Genomic DNA, 22,114 nt, shown 5'->3' on the forward strand with positions numbered 1-22,114 from the left:
ATTATACATTAAAAAGAGTCTGAAATAAATAAATTTACGAGGGTGTTATTAAAGACGAATAAATTAATGAAATAATAAAATACAATTTACAAAATATATACAATATTTATACAGTTAGAACAAATGTAATTTCAATATTCATAATTCAATTTAATAATGCACATCTAATTGTACACTGATCAGGCAATACATTTACTGCACCTCACACATTTTGTGTCGTTTCTTTTATAAAAGAGGATCTAACATTATTATACACTTTCACATTTATCTGCTTGACCCTGATTGTGCTAATCCTGATACTATTTGTCTTGTTGTATCTTATTATAATATTCGTTGTTAAAATTAAACATATTCTCGTCTCCATCATTAAAAATAACTGTAAATGCCGACGAACACATGCGTAAAATGAACACAAACCAGGACAGGGCAGTGTCAAGGTTAAAAAGAGCGACTGGTGTGGTGCATTATAATCATTGCTGGTGTATTTTGACGCAGACCATTCATTTTTACCTCATCGTTCATGCTTTAGTGAGGTAGACAGAAAAATGACGGCCAGGTCGTACTGACCTAGTTTTGGGTTTTACTGTAGACTTGGACGGGAGGCTCAGAGACGTTCTGGGCTCAGTATGATGCAAGCGATATAGTGCGGGAAACGTGGATGCGAGGCGTGTTGATGGACACTTTATGTGGCCAATTATAATGCTGGGAATCATGCATTCTGGCCTATCAGGTTTTGTGGATGCTATGGGGCGTAACCACAGAAATGTGTCTCTGCATGCTTGATCTATAGATCGTTTACAATGGATACTTGAGGATACTTGATTGAATATCTCAGTAATTTAGTACAATTTTATTGTGTTTTTGTGTATATTTCATGTTGTGTGTGTGTGTGTGTATGTATATATATATATATATATATATATATATATATATATATATATATATATATATATATATATATATATATATATATATATATATGTATTGCCAAATATCCAGCACTTCTCTAAAACAATAAATTATATAATAATTTTTTTATTTATGGGTTTAACATTTCATGAGTTTCTCATCATTGTGGATCCTGGATGATTTGTTTAGTTAATATATATATATATTTTTTATATATAATTTTTCTTTCTCTCTACTCAATATGCACACTCTCAGAAATAAAGGTACATGAGCTGTCACTGGGGTGGTACCTTCTCAAAAGGTACAAATTTGTACCTAAAAGGTCCATAATAATACCTCTAGGGTACTTATTGGTACCTACAAATGTGCAAAAGTGTTCCTCTTAAAATTCGTAGGTACTAATTTATACGTTTGACGTACAAATATGGACCCTTTAAGTACAAATGTCTACCTTTTGAAAAGGTACAACACTAGTGACAGCTTGTGTACCTTTATTTATGAGAGTGTATGCTCATTAATAATTTCCACTTCAATTATAAAATTCCTTTACTGCTACATATTTGAATTCACCATTCATATTTTACAATCCCATTTACATCACAGGAAACCGCAGTTTCACTGTTTTGTTCCAAAACTCCTTCCAAACTTCTGCCCATGGATGACCTAATTGTCACTGCTAGGCTTCATTTGTAAGGCAAATGCTGTGTATCTTAAACTATGACATTTACTTGTGTATTTAAATCCTAGGGATTAGAGATAAAATACACCCGATTCTTGAGAGAACTACTTTGCTGTAGTGCCATTGCATGTTGCAGTTATTATGAATCATTGGGAGAAATTTTTTGTGAAGGCTGCTTTGAATAAAATCAGTGTTGTCTCTCCCTTTCAAACATTCTTTCCATGTGGTAAAGGATTATTCGGTTTTCCAGCCTGTTCCCATGCGTGAGGTCAGCCAGTGGCTGTTAGCACGCTTCTCAAGTTCTGTTGTCTCATTAACCTTTTTTTGCTTTGCTCCCCTTTGCACATGAACTTGATAAAATTCAATAAGCTGTTAAAAAACCATTCTGGAATTATTGTGATGGAATAGTTATAATGCGTGTCCCTTCCATCTTCGTAATTAAGGGTTTAAATTACATAACACGCTCTTCTACTGCCTGTCTGTGGGTTTATGGAAAGTGTAGCAGTGTGTTTTAGTTTAGGCAGAGAGAGTAAATCACAGATTTTTCCAGGTGTTATGCAACCACAAGAAGTACAGCTCAGACTTTAGTGCACATCTGAATATGATTTTATGATTTTCACCATGCTCGTTCTTAGGCATAGGATGATAACCGGTTTCAGGGTTTACTGCGTTTTGGAAAAGTCAAGGTTTTAATACCGCTAAAATGTTCTGTTATACCATTCCCAAGGTATATGTAAGGTTTTTTTAAATGTATTTTTTATGTGTTGTAAAGAAATCTGATTTTTTAGAACTAATGAAGAGAGCAGAAGTCAATGATTTATTTAGCCTGACATGTTTACTGTTCCCGAATATTATAAAGGTTTCTTAAGAAATGAGATAAATTGGGGTTTTTTTACCCAAACATTTTAAAAAGAACTTGTTTAAGAGCAGTAATCAGAACACAGTGAAACCTTGAAACTGTGGTATTTTAATCCAAGGTTATCATATAGTCAGAAATCTATACTGGCCCATGCCTACTTGTTCTATAGCCTTTTGTGATCTTGCACAACCATTTGACCACGATGCCCTCCCTACACATTTTGTGCAGACTCTACGCAAGTTTATCACTGTGGTGCGAGTCGTTCATGAGCTCAAAGGTACATCAGGGACTTGTAAACTTAAAAGACGTATTCTGGAGCTTACTGTCTAGTTATTCTAGTCTGTTATTATTTGGAAAAGAGGACATTAACAAAGCCAAGGTAATGCTTCATGGTAAAACTGCCATTAATCCTGTTGCATAGAGACATTGGGCAAACAAAGAAATCTAATTGTTGGCAAGCCAATGTGCTTCTAACACTGACGAATATGGTTCACCTTTTTCTTAGGGCTGGCAGAGATCCCAGAGAGAGTGTGACTTGCAAGAAAGGGGTCTTATGATGGCGACAAATATAATCATCTACAGTATGCTGCTTGTGGTCATTGGTAGACTAAGAGTTGGGTTAAGCTGTCTGTGATTGCTTTCAAGGAACACATTGTCCTCTTTTGTCTCGGTTTTAGCATTTCGCATGGCCTTAAGCGATGCATTAAATTGTTGCTCAATATGGGTTATCTGTTGAGTACTTTTGCAGAGTCAATAGAACAACTGTTGCTGTGTGTTTCAACCCATTCTCCTCTTTCTCTTGCCTCGCTGACTGTCCCACGCTTACCAACTGAGCATGCTGTTCATTGCATGCCAGAGGGGTCAAAATAGATTGTATGTACAAAACGGTCTTTCAGAGTGTATCTCTGCCACCGCACTTTTCAGTATTTGTCCATCTTTTCACTCTTCAGTTCTGTCAGTAGTTGTGTGAGGATACTGGGATTGTCGTTACAAAAAGCCGGATAATGTGAGTCTGTCTAAAACTTCAAAATCACTGTATGCTTTATCTGTTGCAACTTGTAAATGCCCTGGTTTAAGGTATCAGTTCCTGATTCAACTCTAAGTGTACCAGCCGCTCTTAGATTAAGGTCACCAGCTTGATACTGGACAGTTCAGACTTATCAATGAGCGGAAAGTTTGTGTTTTAGGGTCAGTGACATGACACTTTTTTTTTTTTGTCCCAAAATATTTCAGTAGCACTTTGTACTGGTTCATGACTGTGTGTCAAGGTCAATAAATAACTTAAAATATCAGGTAATATAAAAATGTTAAAGGCGGCGACGTGGTGGAGCAGTGGGCAACGCTGTCGCCTCACAGCAAGAAGGTCGCTGGTTCGTGCCTCGGCTGGGTCAGTTGGCATTTCTGTGTGGAGTTTGCATGTTTTCTCTGTGTTCGCGTGGGTTTCCCCTGTCCTCAGTTTCTCCCACAAATCCAAAGACATGTGGTAGAGGTGAATTGGGTAAGCTAAATTGTCTGTAGTGTATGTGTGTGAATGAGTGTGTATGGATGTTTCCCAGTGATGGTTTGCAGCTGGAAGGGCATCCGCTGCGAAAAATGTATGCTGGATAAGTTGGCGGTTCATTCTGCTGTGGTGACCCCAGATTAATAAAGGAACTAAGCCGAAAAGAGAATGAAGGAATGAATGAAATTATAATTACTTAAAGTCTATGCCTTGAAAAATTATATTAAACCATTTAATTACAATATAATATAAAATATGTAAACAATTGTCTATCATTGAAGTTTGAATTAACTTTAGATGTGAGATTTAGTTGAAGTAGATTCAGACAGTTGAAATGAGAAGGGCTTTAGTGTGAACTTATATTTTACAAATCAATGCTTCCACCTTTTTACTCATCATTGTGCTTTAATACCACTTATCTCTATAAGGAAGTATTCTCAATGATTATGTAAATTAAAGTGTAGCAATTTCCATTGGCTGTTTTTAATAATCAACCCTCGCAGAGAATAGATCAAGAAAGGAAGGGCAGATTATTTAAAGGCCTCCACTGCATGCTCGGGTTGTTTGTGAGGCTGAAGTGGATAAATGAATGAATGTGAGTGGAAAAATACCAGCAGGTTTTCATGTAAAACATGAGGCTTCCACACACTGGAGATCATTTGTTTTTCACTTCAGCATTTTCCATCTCCACACAGCTGTTGCCACATCATTATGGGAATGTAAAAGACATCAAAATTCCTGACAGGGTGATTTCTTGATTATGTGACCATCCTCTGTCCCTAAATATGGGCAGGGATTATTTTCCGGAAGCGTGGGTGTGGTTGAGTCATGTGGTTAATGCGAAGGATGATGTAGAGAATTTGCATGCGGGTGTTGCTAAAGAGGTCTGACCAAGGGAGGGTCAGAAATGTGTGTCCTGAGATTTAGGCAGCTTCTTGAATTAAGTCTGTATGAGACCGATTCTATCCGGATTAATCTGAACTGTCTGTGCAGCAGGAGTTAAGGCTGATCTCGAAAAAGGCACGTGTTTAACTCCATGAAAGTGATCCGTAGTGGAAAGCTGGGTCAGTCTATGATCGACAGCAATTTCAGCCTTTAGCAATCAGTATTCATCCTGCATCAGTATTAAACATTACAACCACTGCAGTTCTAAAAACCCACATTGATCAGTGTTCTTGAGATATGTCTGCAGTGTCTGAGGCATCATCACAATTTCATCTTTTTCCTGCAGGTTATAATGCACAAACAACACAGAAAAGGTTTGAGTCTATAGCCAACGGGACACCCGAGGACTTGATTGCAGTCACTCTAAGCCTGAGAGTTTGAGTCACCTCTGACCCCCTGCTGTGCCCATTGGTTGCCTGGCATTGCCTTTTCCATCCACTAAGTGGTGAAGCAAGACCTAGGCATTCCCATTCCTGGCTATACTTCACCCGTGCCTTTTACGGCTTTCCCAAGTAATCTATCTGTCCCAGACATACGTCATCCAATATCAGGTAGGCACATGACTTATGCATGAGACTTAGTGTTATGTGTGCACAACAGAACAGATTTATAGTGATTATAGTTCTGCCAGCTTTATAGCCAGCAACTACAATAAAGGATGCACTGTTTTTGTTTTTATTTGTCTGCATATACATACATATACAAAACTTATTTAAGCATGTTATTGTTTTGTTTTTACAAAGGCTTAATTTCCAAAATGATTCCCAACGGATATTTGATCTTTGAGGACGAAAGTTTCCTGGATTCCACTGTGGCCAAGATGAATGCCCTTAGAAAGAACGGCCAGTTCTGTGATGTGAGACTTCAGGTAACACACCCTATTTTAACTATATTATTCTCTGTGTCATTATTAGACGCCTTGAAAGACACTGAAACAAGACTCAGGGAAGAGTGTTTCATTATATGGAGGTTGCGGATCTTTGAATGGCAATGTGCCATTGATTGAGAGGCAAAGGGAAAACCCCATTGTGCTCAAAATATTTAAAAGACTAAATGGAAGATTTAACATAAGAGATTACACAGTTAATTCTCAAGATTAAAACCTAAATGACTTTCTTTCCAAAAAAGAAACACTAACTGGTATCTAGATATTTGTTTTTGTATTTAATAATGCTGCCAAGCTAATGCTGTTATTACTGCTTATTTAGGATTTGATCAAATCCACGACAGCCATAAGACACTTTAGAAAAGGAATAGCATGCTGTCATACCTGAATAGCTGAAATCCAATTTCTTTAAGGCTATTTCTTTGCTGCAATGGTCTCATAAACTTAACTTATGCAAATTAACCTCTGCAGGTGTGCGGCCATGAATTGATGGCTCACCGGGCAGTGCTGGCTTGTTGCAGTCCTTATTTGTTTGAGATATTTAACAGCGACCTGGAACCTCATGGTATCTCCCATGTGAAGTTTGAAGATCTGGACCCTATGGCTGTGGAGATCCTTCTCAACTATGCTTACACTGCCCAGTAAGAGAGACACAATGTACAATTAACCAATCAGGCATACCGTAAAATCTACAGTAATAAAGACTTATTTGCAGTCAATTTATAATATTAATGTCGCTCTGTGTAGGTTAAAGGCAGATAAAGAGCTGGTCAAGGAGGTTTACTCTGCAGCCAAACGGCTCAAAATGGACAGAGTGAAGCAGGTAAATCAAGCACATAGTTGTGTATTTAACAACTAAGGTGATGACGCCCTAGCTGACTGTTTAATTCTTTCACGCAGATCTGTGGTGACTACCTTCTCTCCAAGATGGATTCCCAGAGTGCCATCTCCTATCGCAATTTTGCCAGCTGCATGGGAGATGGACGTCTGCTGGGCAAGATCGACAGCTATATCCAGGAGCATCTTCTGGAGGTGTCTGAGCAAGAGGATTTCCTCAAGCTCCCACGCCTTAAGGTGAGCTAACCTTTAATCTTTAAGGTGAGGCGCTGTTCTTGACTTGCACTATTACAAATACAGTGTCTTTTGCTTCATTTTACAGTTGGAGGTGGTGCTGGAGGATAACTTGACCTTGCCTAGTAATGGCAAGCTATACTCCAAGGTGATTGGCTGGGTCCAACGCAGCCTGTGGGAAAATGGCGAACCCTTGGAGCGACTGATGGAGGAGGTTAGTACTGCGCTCCACTGTGAGCTCCTGTCTTTCTATTCCTTTCGTCTTCCCCCTCGTAATTCATCCCGTTCACAGATTTACCAGGTCCGTTCACACCAGTCATCTTAACAGTAGAGGTCGGTCGGGTTTGTTCTCTCTGCCTTCCATACATATTTTTGTTTCCTCCACCCCTTTACCCACAAATCACCCCGGGCCTTTAAGTATATATATTTAGGTACAGAACGGGGCTGTTACACCCGAGTGGGTAGTCCAGGTGAGCCAAACTAAAAGCCTCCTGAATGCTCAGTACTGTGCAGTAACTGCAGCTACTCTGTCTGCTCACAGAGAGTGACATGGCATGTTGCCGTACCAATGACAACTCTCTCTTCTCTAAGCAGGTGTGTGAGTGTGTGCGTGAGTGTGTACATGCTCTGGGAACCAGCACTAACAGTTCTTCCTCCCCACTGATTTATCTCTCCTTAGGTTTATTAGAGCAAACATCAGCAGGATTCTCACAAGACTGAAGAAATCAAGACTGGGGCCCTCCAGGGTAATGAGTCATGAATCAAAGAAAATAACAAAAGAACAAGAGGGAACCATGGAGAAACAAGCGCTAGGCTCCTGTCCAATAACCAAATGCACTCATCAACAATGCATCTTTAAATTACACCATTGACACTTCAAATTTTAAAGTATTGCTCTGCATTCAACACTTCAAGATATTAACACATTACGCCCATTTTATGCTTACTTTGTTTATAGCAAAGTAAATCATCTTACACAATATACACCTGAATACTGATGAAAGAAGAGGGACATCAGCTTCATTTAAGACTTGATGACGGCATCCACAGTGCGATTCATCATAAATAAAGGAAGTGGAAACTGAGTGCAGCTTAGAGGGATGTTCTCAAGTCGCTCTCAGTTCCTGGTTCCTTTTAATCTGCCTTTGGACACATTGCCAGCGGGGATGGGCACAAGTACTCAGAAGCTGTTATTACTAATAGCAGCATGATCACGGAAGCACAGTCATTTCATTATAGAACTAATTTCAAAAACATTCTACGGCAATCAAAATTATATAATCTACAAGATGTTACTATAACTACACAAATGGCCTCATTTAGATTTTTTTTCAAAGATAACTACTGGTCCTATTCAGTTGGTGTCAGCATGGAACATAGTTGGTTAAGGGAAGCATAAACCCTTTAATTTAGGACACTTTGTAAAGATGTGATATTTTGCAGTACCAATATGGCCTGTTTCCACTGAGTGGGACAGTACACTACGGGTCACCTTTATCAGGCTTGCGTTTCCACTGCCAAAAGGGTATCAATGGCATGGGCGTGGTGTATGACAGCAAGTTTCAATCGACGTAATTCTCGCTTGAGGAAATGTCAAAGTAAGGCTGTATGGGTTGTTCGCATATCATATGAGAAGCACTTTTCACAAAACAGATGCTTTAGATGAATACTTTTGTATAAATGTTCATTACTAACCTTTCTATAAACATCATTTGATTATAACTGCAGATCAATAACATCTGCGATTATATAAAATAAAGAAATAAATGCAACATATATGAACACATATGGACCCTTACAGTCTCCGATATGTTACCAATTACAGAAAAACTACACACAGCACACGTCTTTATTTGGGTACAAAACCAACATGCAGCATATAGTCCACAGTCAGTGCAAACCTCTCATCTGTATCTTTAATCTTCGCCAGTACATGTAACCTCTGCTAAAAAGTAATTCCGTCATTCCGAGTTCATAATAGTCCAAAACACTGATAATAGTTAAACATGGCTTGTTTTAGATTGCTGAAAGAATCATTTGCTCCTTTGATTTTCCGGCTTATCCTTTGTTTTTTTGCGTGTCAGTCTCACGTTTGTCTGCCTTTTGGTACCCTTTTGTCGTGCTAGGTACCCTTTCAAAAGGGTACCCAAAAAGTGGTACGGTACGGTACGGTTTACGCTTTTTGGTACCTTTTGACAGTGGAAACGGCCATAAAAGCGCACCGTACCGAACCGTACCACTCAGTGGAAACGGGCCATTAAAAACAAATTCAACTGTGCCTTTTTACTATATGTACTCAGTTAACATATCTATTGGATATTCAGATTAAAATACACCAAAATGCCCATTCCCAAATAAGTTATTTTTAAAATGACTATTGTAATAATTTATATTTTGGGGGAATATTTTTTTATTTTTTGTTTTAACTGAATTTTGTGTTCTATTGGTTTTAATTAACTTTTTTTTATTTAATCTCAAAAAAAGATCAATTTTTAAAAACTGAAGCACTAACTTTGGGCTGTAAAAGTTAAAAACAAATAACCAGTTTTGACTGGAGTTTGACTGATGACGTCTGACTTAACTAACCCTCACAGTTGAGAAGATGGATGCAGGATGACAGCCAGACATGGAACTTGTTTGTTTTTTCCTTCTCCAAACATGACAAATGAAGGTTCCCAAGATGCTTTATGGCAAAGTTTTGTGATCCACATTCTGCTGTTTACAGTGCAGTGAAACATCCTGAAGACCTTTTGAAGTGGTTCTGAATCCACAGCAACAGTTTCATATTCTTAAAGAAGCTTTTTTTTTACCAGCATCTTACAGCAAGTGAGCGCTTTGGCCCTCCCCTTCTTAACTTTCCTTCCTCCCCTGACCCACGTTGTTGGGTGCTCTGTTGTCTTGGAGACAGCCACATGGGTTCTGTTGTCGCTGTGTGTTTTGCAGGTGCAAACGCTGTACTATTCGGCCGATCATAAGCTGCTCGATGGGAGCCTGCTTGATGGGCAGGTTGAGGTGTTCGGCACTGAGGATGACCACATCCAGTTTGTGCAGGTACACAACCAGCGCCGAGCTCTTCTCAGGCTGAACCATGTAGTGAATGCAGGATTTAAGAGTAATGGTAGCAGGGCAGCTGCAGTTGTTCTGGGCTGTTGAGATTTCGTTTTGAGCTGGAGAGATCACAAGGTGTGTGTGATGAGTGTGTGGATTGGGTTTTAGTGTTGCTTATAGTGTGGCTTTAGATTGATATAGATATCTGGTTAAAAGAATATTCCAAAGTTCCATTCAAGCTCAATCAGTAGAACTTGATGGACAGTGTTAATTGTGGATGGATTGTCCCTTTCAAAGACAAAAATCTAGGTTGCAATGTTAAACCTATAATGGTCAGTCTGTAAATACAAACCAATAGTGGATCCACATTTGTTGTATGCATATTAACATGTTTTTTTAGTGTGGAAAACAGTACTTGCTAATTTTTCAGCGCAAAGCTATATCCAACTGTGCTGCCATGACAACATAATGGTTAAAATCCTGAAATTAATGTAAAAATCAAGATTTAAACTGCTTTAGAGCTCAAATACATCTTAACAAGAGAATTAGTATAAGATGTTTGTAGTTTATAGCTTTGTACGTCTGCTTTTAAATCCCCTAAAATATTTCACTTACTCTTGTAGTAACTCTCTCACTTAAAATTGAATTGAAAAAAAAAAAACCTGTTTGGTAGTAATCAACTTTTTCCAACAAATTCCATCAGTTAAGATTAACTTTAATTGCACCTGGAACATTCCTTTTAACCTGAAGTAGGCCAAGCATCTGGTAAGTTGTCAAGGCTGACTTAAGTCTAGACAAGATTTGTTAGACTTTGTGTGTGTGTGGACCATGGGCTCGGAGTCTGTAGCTACGCTGTGCCTTTGCAGAAGAAGCCCCCACGTGAGAATGTACACCGACAGCTGAGCACCAGCTCCTCTGGCAGCCTCTCCCCTGGATCCACCAAACATCCCTGCAAGCAAGAGTGGAAGTACATAGCTTCTGAGAAGACCGCAAGTACGTTTGCATCTTTGACGTCATCATCTGATTGAGAAGTCTTTGCAGTCCTTTTAAGTCATCTTCCTTTTTATCTTCCCACAGATAATACGTACCTGTGTCTGGCTGTGTTGAATGGCATGCTGTGTGTGATCTTTCTGCATGGGCGCAGCAGTCCCCAGGCCTCACCTTCGGCTACACCTTGCCTAACCAAAAGCCTGAGTTTTGAGGGTCAGCCTCTGGAGGAGGAACCAGACAAGGTGCTGTCACCCATGCACTACGCTCGCTCCGGACTGGGCATCGCTTCTCTGAATGACCAACTCATCGCCGCAGGTTTGTGTGCATCACATAATGCAAACAACTTTTGAATGTCTCTTGCTTTTGTTAAGCAACTCTTGTCTTGTTCTTCAGGTGGATATAACCGGGAGGAGTGTTTGAGGACTGTGGAATGTTACAACATAAAGACTAACAGCTGGACTTTCATTGCACCAATGAGGACTCCTCGTGCTCGTTTTCAGATGGCTGTGCTCATGGTGTGTACATGGTTAAATAGTTACAAAAAGGTTCAGCCTTTGAAAGTGCTGTGAAATAACTGTTTTCATTCATTCAGGGTCAGCTTTATGTGATGGGTGGATCCAACGGACATTCTGATGAACTGAGTTGCGGGGAGACCTACAACCCCAGTGCTGATGAGTGGACTCAAGTGCCAGAGCTCAGGACCAATCGTTGCAATGCAGGTAAAAACTTGACCTGTACAATTTCATGCTTGGTTTCTTAGTTGCATCCTAGTTTCAGCCTTATACTAGTTCTGAAATCATTTTAAGCTTATTAGTTTTTGCCAGAATCTCTGCACCCCTTCAAGTAGATTGAGAATTTTTCCATTTACAGCAAATGCTACAACTTTATCATTGCTCATTTGAATGTCCTTAGGTGTCTGCTCTCTGAACAACAAGCTGTATGTTGTTGGAGGGTCGGATCCTTGCGGGCAGAAAGGTCTGAAGAACTGTGACGTTTTTGACCCCATAAGCAAGGCTTGGACCAACTGTGCCCCTTTAAACATCAGTAAGTCAAAATGACGTTATAAAACATCCCTGTAATTTCTTTTTGCTGTGGTTTCAGACATTTAAGAGATCACAGCTTAAGCGTACAGCTGGGATTACATTGATAAAAAGCCAGATGGATCGCAGATACTCAACCTCTTTTTTGTGTGTCTGCAGGGAGGCATCAGGCTGCTGTGTGTGAGTTGGATGGCTTCATGTACGTGATTGGAGGAGCAGAGTCATGGAACTGTCTGAACAGTGTGGAGCGCTACAACCCAGAAAACAACACTTGGACCCTCATCGCATCTATGAACATCGCCCGTAGAGGAGCTGGAGTGGCTGTCCACGAAGGTAGGCAAAGGACAAACCTTGTGATACAAGTACAAATCTTATAGAAGAAGGTGACCAAAGATTCCTTTCTCTTAGGTAAACTTTTTGTGGTGGGTGGCTTCGATGGCTCTCACGCCTTGCGTTGTGTTGAAATGTACGACCCTGCTCGCAACGAATGGAGGATGCTGGGGAGCATGAACTCACCACGCAGCAATGCTGGTGCAGCCGTCCTTAATGATGTCATCTATGCTATCGGAGGCTTCGATGGAAACGACTTCCTCAACTCGGTTGAATCATACAACCCTAAAACCGAAGAGTGGAGCACTTGTGCAGACGCCTTCACCGATTCCTAAGAGCCAGGGGTCGGGGAACCAATGGGAGGGGGGTTATCTCACTCAAACTAACAGGCTTAGTGACGTAATCGTGCTTTGTGATGTCCTGTATGTATGCGGGGGGTGGATGGGTGGGTCTTTGAGGCGTGAGGAAGGTCTCGTGGGGTCTTCTTTGCAGGAGTCACCCATGAGATTGACTTTTCTTACAGTGTTTGGGTGGGGGTGGTGTGTTTGGGGTTGCCTGAAAGCAACATTAAGCCTTTGCATATTGCATACTTTATTTTTTTTGTTGATGTACATATTGTTGTTTCTTTTTCTTCTTTTTTCCGTTTAAAGAAGAATGCCAACATTTATTGCACACTGAGTGTACCTTTTGAGTGAAGTAGTTTAGTATTTCTGTTTTTGGCAAGTTGAAGACAGGATTAATTGGTTAAACCCATTATGGAAGTGATTCGGGTTGAATTAGTTTGCTTTAGTGTTTTTTTTTTTTAAAGCTCACTTTATTTGAAGCTCCATGCTTATACAAAGCCTTATTTTAACAAAATGTTCAAACACATGGCTTTCCATTTTGTATCATTAGCCATGACGTAGGATTACAGTACCAATCTTTAAAGATGGCCTTTTTTATATTTTTGATACACTGCTAAGTAACCAATAGATAGATAGACAGATGAGCTAGCAGACGCACAACACTCATGAGGATATAAACTAATCAGTGCCAGTTTAGTTACACTCACACACGTCTAGTCTACTATGCTTCAGTACTCCTGCTCAGTAAATTTTTTTGTTACCATTTCATTTTTGGCACATTCAAGCAAGTGAGGTGATGCTCATTTTCCTCTCAGTACCTTCTCTTTTTAATATTTCCTGTGTTAGCGTTTGGAAACGAAAGCGTTTTTTCTCAATAAACTTAACCGGGGGAGAGAATTCTGTACCAGATTTGTAATGAGCTGATATTTCCATACTAATAAACCATTTCAACCTGTAAAGTATTCTGTTTGTGTCTTTATAAACAATATCAGCACTGTACTACGTCTCATTTAATTAGTTTTTGCGTCAAGGTGTTGTTTTCACATTTAATTGAATTTGTGTGTGACTACAGTTTATGTGTGGGTTTAGAATCAGACAAGGCAGAATAAAATGTCCATCTATATAGCATTCATCTTTATCATTAGCCATGATGTTGGATTACTGTATTGTATGCTCCATGGGATCATTTATTATAAGGCCTTTAATTAGTTAAGCTTTATCCACAGCAGACTCCCTTTTACAGTCCACACCTTCATTCACACATACTAACCAGTCGTAATCCTATAGACAAATCACGCCAGTTACACCAGCAGGAAGTAGGCCAAAAGCTCAAGGTCTACAGGAGGGATTAAAGGTCTTTTCTGGCACTGATTACCTTTAGGACTCAGGTCAAGTCACTGGAATGACCTTCTGTTATAAAATTAACCATGGCTGTACTACAATAAATAAATTTAAAAGTTAAGTTTAGTTAAACCATGGTTACAAAAAAAATACCAATGTTTTTGATAGTTTAACACATTTGCAGTAAAGCTGGTTCTACAAATGGTGATCGATCAACACATGGTTATTTTCAGTAAAACCATGAATTTTGAATTATTCGTAAGGTTTCTGCAGACAGTATTGGATAAGGAAAAGTGCACTAGGCCTACTTAATTATTTATTTAAATATTTATGTAATTATAACACCACAGACAATATAAATAAATATAAAGTATATAATTAAAGTAACTACAGAATAATTTTTTCATTACCCCGCGGTCCCACGTTTTGAACGCCGAAAATGTCCTGTTTGGCTACATTCCGTTTGAATGTTTAAGTGACTTGCGGGTATAACCGAGCTCGGACCGAGGGCCGTTACGAGTAATATTAATAAACTGTCAATGAAACTGTAAGGGACAATTAGTCTGTCACGTTAAATGTGTGTTTTAGGTAACTTACAGAGACGCAGAAATCAACTGATTGTCTTCACCGGAGCTGCTCTCGCCAGACAGTTAACGTTGAGGTCTGCGCCTGCGCAGTCATGAACTCGGCATTGTGGGGGAAAAATATAACACGAATCACAAAATCTTTATCCCTTTTAACATTTAACTCAAATTACAATACAAACAATAAAGATAATCAGGCCCGTAGCCAGAGGGGGTTCGGGTGTTTCGGAAGATTCACTCCTCACTGACAGGTCCAGAATTTGTCCCATACACATGAGCTCAAGCGGAGTCCTCTGATGGCTGTCGCTTAGGTGTGACTTCAGGTAATTAGTTTTGCCCAATGCTAATTTTTTGGGGAGTCCAGCATCCAATTGTGCAAGAAAACATACAATCTGACGTAAGAGACGTCATCTTTCACTGTATTTCACTATATTGTTCTTAAGGGAAAACATTTAACAAATAACCTTTATTCTAAATCTTGGACCCTATTCGTGAAACAAAAAAATACCAATAAAAAGGTGTGAAGCACCAAAAGCGGCTCGTATTCAAACAAATTGAACAGTATTTTGGCTATTGTTGTTATCCATGAATTTTCAAATGTACTTTTGTTTTTACAAGAGAAGCTGGAAAAATTGTGAAGCTCTAAATTATTATTATATTTATTATTATGTTGCTGTTTTTTTTTTTTTTTTATTCAAATGGACAAATTGGGACTTGTGAAAGTTGTATGTGCTGGCCAGTTTGTTATTTGCCTAATAGATGACAATAGGCTACAGTTTTTAATCTAAAACTTTAACAGATTACTATTTTATTCTAAATCTTTTGGAAATATTTTTGCTACATCAAAAAGTGTGGTTGTGATGACCATCTGACAAGCTAATGCAGCTAAAAATAGTGCTTATAATGTCAATAAAGTGCAGTATTTAAATCTCATAATTAAATAGAAAATGAGGCGTATAACTGAATAAAGGTCCACTTTTTGAGAAAAAAAGAACCACCCTTTCACAAGGCTGGCTACGAGCCTGATAATAATGACAATAAAAACTAGTATAAAAATACATAAATGTCTATGAAGGAACTGACAGACTAGTTAAAGCGTTTTCATTTCCACCAACAAGTGTCTGACATTAAATTAAATACTGTGATCATGTATTTTGTCCTCTTTGCCCTACGCACAGCTAGTGTCATTGAGCGTTGGCGTAATCTCAAGACGGATATCATCACTGTTCCCATAATCCCGTAAGGCCTTTCAAAGCTGTGATGTCACAGTGCTGCTTTACAAAGCAGAATCCCAGATTAAGATCTTCAGAAAACATTTGACAAAAAGGTACAACATTTGTCATTTGCAATCAAATTATTTATTCAAAATGCAAAAAATGTCAATGAAAATATATTATTCTTTTTCACATTAATACACACAGAACCGTGCCACTGATACCACTTCACATGAAATCTTGATACAAAACAATCTGTCATGAATTATTATGCTGAGGTTCATGTATACTGGCATTTAGTGCATGAGCAAAACTAGATAAGAATAAAAAATAGCAGCTTATTAGACCTAAAATGTCTATATTTATTGATTTTGGGACAAATCATACCTTTGAATCGTGGAACAAACTAAGGGATTTCAGGATAGTTTCTAGAAGGGTAGCTAATAGACATAAAAGAGAAAATAAACAGGGTCATAAATACCTTCATAACTCTCAGAGCAAACATTAACCACAACAGCTCATGGACATCAGAGGGATTTCTTGCAACAATGAATTGTCTCTCTTTTTCTATGTAGTATAACCAACCAAAACCAATAACAAACCTAAAAACATTTTTTAATTATCACTAAAACGGTGCACAGTTAAGTACTATATACTTATAATACTTAAAGTAAACATGAAGTAAATAAATAAAGCAATTAAAAATATACTGAAGCTTCTAACTAAAACTTGAGATCTTGTCTATTCTGACCGACAGCCCTTTTTTTCTGAGATGCATTATACGTCAGAGTCATGTGACTGACACACCGACGGAGGGATCAGTACGTTGGTCAGTAGGTTTGGTTCCAGTAGATTATGAGCCTGCAAAACCAGGTCAGTCCAAAAGAGTCTTGTCTGAGTCCAAACCTGGAAAGTGTGTGGTGGTAAATCAGGGCCAGGATCTCACAGCAGCAGCACACTGATCCAGATTCACACACAGCTCAGACAGCTGCGCTCCACCCACACACAGCTTCTCCCTGAGGACACAGACACAGATCAAACTTCTTCATCAGTAAGCCCATATAGATGAAAAACTACACTCCTAATCATATTTTCATTAAAATAATCCTGTTGGGAAAAAGAGTAACAATACTTCTAAACCAGAGAACAGAGTTTGTATGTTAAACTCATCCCTGCAAGACTTTGTGAACTTAATATTGAGAAAGAAGCCCCAGTCAGATCAGCCACGCCTCCGTTTTCAAATGTCTCCATTTTCCCCCATCCACACTGACGCATCAGCGTTTTAAAATTAAACAACCTCTTCAGCATTTTCAAAATGCTCCACTTTCAGGGCTCGAAAACTCGAGGGTAGTGTGGACAGAAGGCACAACTGTAGCAAAACGTATGCATTTTAAAACTTTACAGACAAAGGAGACATCCAAAACATGCAGTGATGGTGGTCCTCCGGGAACGTGGTTGAGAAAGACTGAATTAGACAATCCATTAGAAAGCAGTGGTTTGTTCTGTATTAAAATGGAAAAAAAAAATCGTAAGGGAGCTAATAATATTGACCTTAAAATGATTTAAAAAGTTATATTACAGCCAAACTATAAGAAATAAGATTTTCTGCAGAAGGAAAAAATGTCAAAATTCTTGTTAACAGACAAAAAAAAGCTCTGTTAAACATCATTTGGGAAACACTGGAAAAAAAATAATCATTTCTTAATCATTTGGTTTCTTAATCGACCAAGAGAGACTTGAACAACATGAAGGTTAGTAAATAACGCCATGAAGGTTACTAATAATGTAAACAAGCTTTTAAATTTAGTGTAAACTATCCGATTAAGCTGAAAAACATTCTTCATTGTTCTTCTCTGTTTGATAGAGAGAAGCAGATGAAGGTCAGAATGGTGAGCAAAGCAAGCAGTGCAGATCTGATCTGTGTAAACAGATGTGAAGGGTCCCTGATTGTCCCTGCTGTTCACTTCACACAGGATAACTTCCGCTACATTGCTAAACTGCCAAACAGGAAGTGGATGTCTCGTACGCAGGAAGCGAATAAAGGTTGAGAGGAGGAGACTGAACAAATAGCTTGAAGTCTAGAGCTAAGAGTCAAAATTTGTTTTTTTAACCTACAATAAGTAATGCCAAAGTGTCACAAGCGATAATTATCAGGCTTTTAAAAAGAATTCAAATGAAATGGAATCTAAATTTTCACTTCAACTGAACAGATTTTTATGCAAAACCCTTAATAACATTATGAAAACACTTCAGGATACATTTTAGAATTAAAAAAAATGTAATTGCTGACATTTAATTCAAGACTAATGCAGTCTGAGACAGCACGTCATGCCATGGACTTTATTTATCTACAGGAAATTCTTGACTGACTAGCACAAAATTGTTCCTTATATTTAATGCTAGCATAGTCCATGGGAAAGGAAAGGCATTTAGACAATCGCTGAAATCTGTGACTCACAGTCACACAGGCCGCCCGCTCTCTCTCCCTGGTACTGAGGCTCACCACTGACTTGAATGAAGGCCATTATTAATTTGTCACACTCATTCTCTGTATTCTCACTCTCTTTCTTGCAAACCGTTGTTGCCATACAGTGTATTGTTCGCTTCTTGTGTTCCCTGATGTATGTTACATAACTTTGGAAAAAAAAAAGAGCAATGCATGCACTTGCCTTTTCCCAGTGCAAACCCACACTGAGCCGGTTTATGTAATGAATGGTCTGGTGGAAACGAAGAGCACGTCTGGACTTGGAATGTTGTTGTTTTAGAAAATCTGTTTACTGTTTTGACAACTCAGTCATATGCAAAGATGCACAACATTTCTGTACCGGTTTAGCAAGTTTTAGTCAATATTGTGTATTTAATTGTTCATGCTCAAGTCCCCATTTTATTTAGATTTTAAAAAGAATATCTATTTTTCATGTAATTCAATATAATACAGAACAGCAAATTGTGCTTTTTACACTTTTCTTCAGGTGAGTAATGTTGTATTTTGAACAAAAAAAACACAATGTCCAATCCAAAAGGGAGTTATCATGTACTGTACATCAATAAGCTCGGTTCAAAAAAAAAAAACTTCAAATACCTCAACTGTGCGTTTTCTTCCAAGAATAATTCCCAATTCAAAACTAGATTAAAGACCTATCTTTTTAGTAAAGCATACACTCAGTGCTTTACCACTTAGCGGGTTTCCACACAGGTTTCTGCATCTTGTTTATATTCACTATGAACAGCAGCTACGCTAATTATTCTCTTTATTCTCCATTTCCACCTGGGGATACTCTTTCCGAGGCCCTCAGACTATGCAGAGTCACTGATTCGATCCAAGACCAACGACGAGATGATCCCAAGGTTTCCATATCCTGGACCAGGCCGTATCCTGAGCAGCTACTGTGGTGGTCATGGAGGAGTGGAGAACATGAGACCGATTCCTGTGACGCTCCAGGGACAGACGAGTCTTCGCTGAGGCCAGCTTCCAGTCTCCGCCACTGAGACTGCAGCTCTGCACAAGACGTTTGGCCAGCGGAGAAATTAAAATGGTCGTGCTAAACTGAATCTGGTTTCTCTCAAGGTTTTTTTCTTCACTTTCGCCAATTAGTAAAGTTTTTTTTCCCTCTCTGGTGTCGCCACTGGCTTGCATGGTTCGGGATCTGTAGAGCTGCGCATCGTTGGATTTGCTCTTCAGTGTTTGGACTCTCAGTAGTGATTTTTAAACCACACTGAACTGAGCTAAACTGAACTGAACTTAAACACTAAAAACTGAACTACACTGTACCTTTTATGTGAAGCTGCTTTGACACAATCTACAGTGTAAAAGCGCTATACAAATAAAGGTGAATTTAATTTAATTGAATAAGTGTGTCACAATATCCCAATTATTCCTGAAATAATTACTCCTTCATTTTCATATTAGAAATAAGAGAACTAATATTCATGCAATGTGCCGTCTGACAGCCAGCTTTCTGGTTTAAACATAAGCTGGAGTATCTGAGGCACGAGATGTAAAGGCACCACCCTTCTCATCTACATGTATAGAAACACACACAAAAATAGTGGGGTTTTGATTCCACCCAAAAGAGGGCATTTACAGCATGGTATAATACGATCTGTTGTATATTTTGAGCTGAAACTTCACAGAGACATTCCTGGGACATTAAAAAAAAAAAAAAAAACATAATATGACCCCTAAATAACAGATTTCAATTTTAGTAATGTATCATTTATTTAGACAAAAATAGAACAGAAATATAATATTGACTATAACTTAAATATAACTATCAGTGCATCCTTAATACCCATGTATACACTGGATACAACTACAGACAGCCATTCATCAGTATCAGGTGTACGTTCAGAAATCATTCTAATATGCTGTTTTGATGCTGAAGAAACATCATTACCTACGTTGAAATCAGTTTTGCTGCTTGATATTTTTTTTTAGGAAACTCTAATTGGCAGTCTGAAGTAATCTAATCTAATCAATCTGATGATCAAATCTTATCCTTGAAAAAAGTCTTAACATCTAACAAAAGTATATTTGATGTTATTTTATGACAAATTAAATCTCTAAATGACAACATTTCTATTGTACATTAGGAAGAAATGCCATCAGTAGTTTAGAAAGTAATTTATTGAAAAATAAGTCGTTTTTCAAAAAATTAACACATATATCCAGAGAAACTTTATTCAAAATAAGGTTGCAAAATCTTCCCACCCACAGCAAAAATAAATAAAAAATAACTTGTGCAATAAAAAGTACTGGATGCTCAAAGTGCGGTTTGTGGCAAACACATAAAGGACTCAATTCCTTCAGCCATGCTATTATCCGCTTTGGAACAGCGCTGCTATGGAAACCCTACAACATGTGGTTGTTCGGCACCAGACAGGAGAGTGAATGCTTTACGAAGCCGATCCTTAGCAAATCAACAACAAAACAGAACACTTCAGCGAGCGGGAAAACAAGCATGCGACACCAAACATCAGACAAAAGCTGCCTGGTGATTTGACAACGTCAGTGCAGTGCCTGGTTACTTAGATATGAATCCCTGCTGAGAGATTTAACACCTAGAGACAAGACGATCACGAACAAAGTCAATGAACAACACTGAGCACAATAAAAAAATATTCTGTTGCTTTCTGATTCAGATGATATGAAATGATAGCTCAACTTTTCTTAAACTTATGAAAGCTTCATGGAAGCCGAAGCAAAGCTTTATAGTTTACCGAGAAGAGTGTGTTATGTAACGGGTCACATTGACGTAACTCATAATGTATATTTTATGTATGCAAGTTTTGCGTGTTATTCAGTCTTGACAACGCAATTTGGGTCTCAGAGGAGATCATGTTTCTATGTTCATTAGCATACCGTACCTTATCAGTGGCGTTGACATCAGCATGCATTTGACACGTGGATTAGTGTGTGAAACGAGGGCTCTGAGTTCTTGGATGTCACGGCTCACTGACCCAGCAGAGGTAAGTGAGCCGCTAAAGATCAGCTGTCAACTGCTCCACAAATGTGTGTGTATGTGTGTGTTTGGGTGTGTGTGTAGCTACACATGACTGATGCAGTTAATCAAGAAGCATCTTTACTGGCCTGATACCACAGCCTTGCAGAAAACAAAGATTTCAAGGCAAAGATTGCAAGTATGAACATAATATCTAAAAAAATGAATGGATTGATCTAATAACACTGTAAAACTTAACAACGATTCTGCCAGTATCAAATTTTCTTTTGCGATTAATTGACCTAAGCTGCAAAACAAAAAAGAGGGTAAAAAGCAGGTCTAAATAACCAAAACATACTTAGTGTGTTGCTTTACTGTACACTACCTGTCTTGTCTTGTCGCTTATCCAAGTTTTAGGGACAACAAATAATAACTTCTAGCTGATAATCTAATCAAATAATGACTTCTAGCTGATCATTTGGTATCAGAAGTGGCTTATACAGTATGAAAGGAAAGGCCTCTAGATTACTCTTATCAAAATAAAATATGATCATGCCTCGATTTTTAGTTATTTAATTAGTAAGGTCTGACTTTGCTTAGACAAAAGTCTTGTCACTTAACAGAAATAATGTTGAGTAAAGAATATAAAGTCATGGTGCAGTGGAAAAAGAATTAATATTGTGCATGACTGCCATCAGCTTGGAGGACTGCATTCATACATCTCTGTAATCACTCAAATAACTTATTAATAAGTCATCTGGAATGGCAAAGAAAGTGTTCTTGCGGGACTCCCAGAGTTCATCAAGATTCTTTGGATTCATATTCAATGTCTTTCATCTTACCCCATACATGCTCAATACTGGTCAAGTCTGGTGACTGGGCTGGCCAATCCAGGAGACTTGACCTCCTTTGCTTTCAGAAACTTTGATGTG

General features: G+C 38.4%; 2 protein-coding genes across 3 annotated transcripts in view; one reads left to right on the top strand and one right to left on the bottom strand.

Annotated features, from left to right (window-relative positions):
• Window positions 1-5,611: 5,611 nt before the first annotated feature.
• Window positions 5,612-13,561, top strand: ivns1abpa (influenza virus NS1A binding protein a). The gene is made up of 13 exons (XM_056445558.1): window positions 5,612-5,761; window positions 6,251-6,420; window positions 6,527-6,602; window positions 6,680-6,853; window positions 6,939-7,064; window positions 9,794-9,901; window positions 10,765-10,891; window positions 10,976-11,203; window positions 11,282-11,403; window positions 11,481-11,607; window positions 11,801-11,932; window positions 12,088-12,261; window positions 12,337-13,561. The coding sequence occupies exons 1-13, from the start codon at window positions 5,612-5,614 to the stop codon at window positions 12,591-12,593; spliced, it is 1,971 nt and encodes a 656-aa protein (XP_056301533.1). The 3' UTR covers window positions 12,594-13,561.
• Window positions 13,562-15,913: 2,352 nt separating this feature from the next.
• The window catches only part of swt1 (SWT1 RNA endoribonuclease homolog), a 35,463-nt gene continuing 29,262 nt past the window's right edge, over window positions 15,914-22,114 (bottom strand). For both annotated transcript variants that reach the window (XM_056481417.1, XM_056481416.1), the window contains exon 18: window positions 15,914-16,757. In XM_056481417.1, coding sequence (XP_056337392.1) covers window positions 16,670-16,757 — 88 coding nt within the window. In that variant the 3' untranslated portion in view covers window positions 15,914-16,669. The remainder of the gene's footprint in view (window positions 16,758-22,114) is intronic.

This window comes from Danio aesculapii, chromosome 20, assembly GCF_903798145.1.
Source record: "Danio aesculapii chromosome 20, fDanAes4.1, whole genome shotgun sequence".
Taxonomy (NCBI): Eukaryota; Metazoa; Chordata; class Actinopteri; order Cypriniformes; family Danionidae; genus Danio; species Danio aesculapii.

Bases quoted from the DNA above. Each gene is read 5' to 3' on its own strand.
- ivns1abpa (XM_056445558.1), top strand. From the start codon at position 5,612: ATGTTATTGTTTTGTTTTTACAAAGGCTTAATTTCCAAAATGATTCCC. The intron at 5,762-6,250 runs GTAACACACCCT...TAACCTCTGCAG, and splicing joins TCTGTGATGTGAGACTTCAG to GTGTGCGGCCATGAATTGAT. The intron at 11,404-11,480 runs GTGTGTACATGG...TCATTCATTCAG, and splicing joins TTCAGATGGCTGTGCTCATG to GGTCAGCTTTATGTGATGGG.